Raw genomic sequence first — 1,002 nt, forward strand, 5'->3', positions numbered from 1 at the left:
TCTCCTCTCGGGATCTTGAGCACACATGCACACCCGCCCAGCGTGAGTTTAAGCCACCGGGTCCAGGACTCGAACCGTGGTTGGCTACATGGGAGTCCAGCGACATAGCCATTACGCTAACTGCTGGTCCCTGGAAGAGCGAATTCTTTAAAAAGAGCCTCACCTGAGACAGCACTGCCACCAGGGAGCCCCATGTCCTCCCAGGCCGCCCGCCCACTCTCCGTGGGCCCAGCCGTGCCTCCTCGCGGGGCCCAGGGTGGCCTGGGCTCCAGTGATGTCCTGCCGTCGGTCGTCCCACAGGCCCGAGCTGCAAGGGCGTCCCTGCGGGGCCCCACGCCCCCACGATGCTGTGCATGGTGGTGGAGGCCCTGGAGACCCTGCAGCTGCGGGAGCAGCGGCACGACCTGTCGGTGACGGCCATCAAGCGCTACGTCGCGGCGGGCGCCTGCCGCTTCAAGTACCTGCTGCGCCAGGCCCTGGACAGCGGCCTGCGCCGCGGCCTCCTGGTCAGGCCCGTCAACTCCAAGGCCAGGGGAGTCACCGGCAGCTTCAAGGTGAGCCGCTGCGGGCCTGGGCGTCGGCCCCTTGCTGTCCCCGCCTCTGCACCTGCTGAGCCTGTCCCACCCTGTCCTTGCCTCCGTTCTTCCCGGGCTCAGCTGGGACCCCTCTCCTCGGGAAGGGCTGGTGCGTGCCCCCTCGGAGCTGTCCCCTGCCCTGTCACCTGTGGTGTCCGTCTTTGTCACTCCTGGGCCATTTTTGGAGACCAAGAGCTGTCTACTCTGCTTCTGGCCCTGACATTGGCCACCAGGAGAACCTCAGGGACTCAGATACAGTTCCATCTTGTCATCGCCTGCCCTGGGCTTCCTGCCCGACTCGTGGCTGCTACAGCACCTCGGGAGACTTTCTTTAAAAAAAGAAAAAAAAAGGGACCAGCAGTTAGTGTAATGGCTATGTTGTTGGACTCCCATGTAGTCGACCGCGGTTCACGTCCCGGACCCGGTG

At 64.3% G+C, this 1,002-nt stretch overlaps 1 protein-coding gene across 1 annotated transcript in view; it reads left to right on the top strand.

The window, feature by feature from the left end:
* H1-8 (H1.8 linker histone) overlaps positions 1-1,002 on the top strand; it is a 7,909-nt gene that overhangs the window by 2,928 nt on the left and 3,979 nt on the right. Inside the window, exon 2 of the mRNA XM_006160689.2 lies at positions 301-554. Coding sequence (XP_006160751.2) covers positions 301-554 — 254 coding nt within the window. The remainder of the gene's footprint in view (positions 1-300; positions 555-1,002) is intronic.

Source organism: Tupaia chinensis, unplaced genomic scaffold (assembly GCF_000334495.1).
Source record: "Tupaia chinensis unplaced genomic scaffold, TupChi_1.0 Scaffold000704_1, whole genome shotgun sequence".
Taxonomy (NCBI): Eukaryota; Metazoa; Chordata; class Mammalia; order Scandentia; family Tupaiidae; genus Tupaia; species Tupaia belangeri.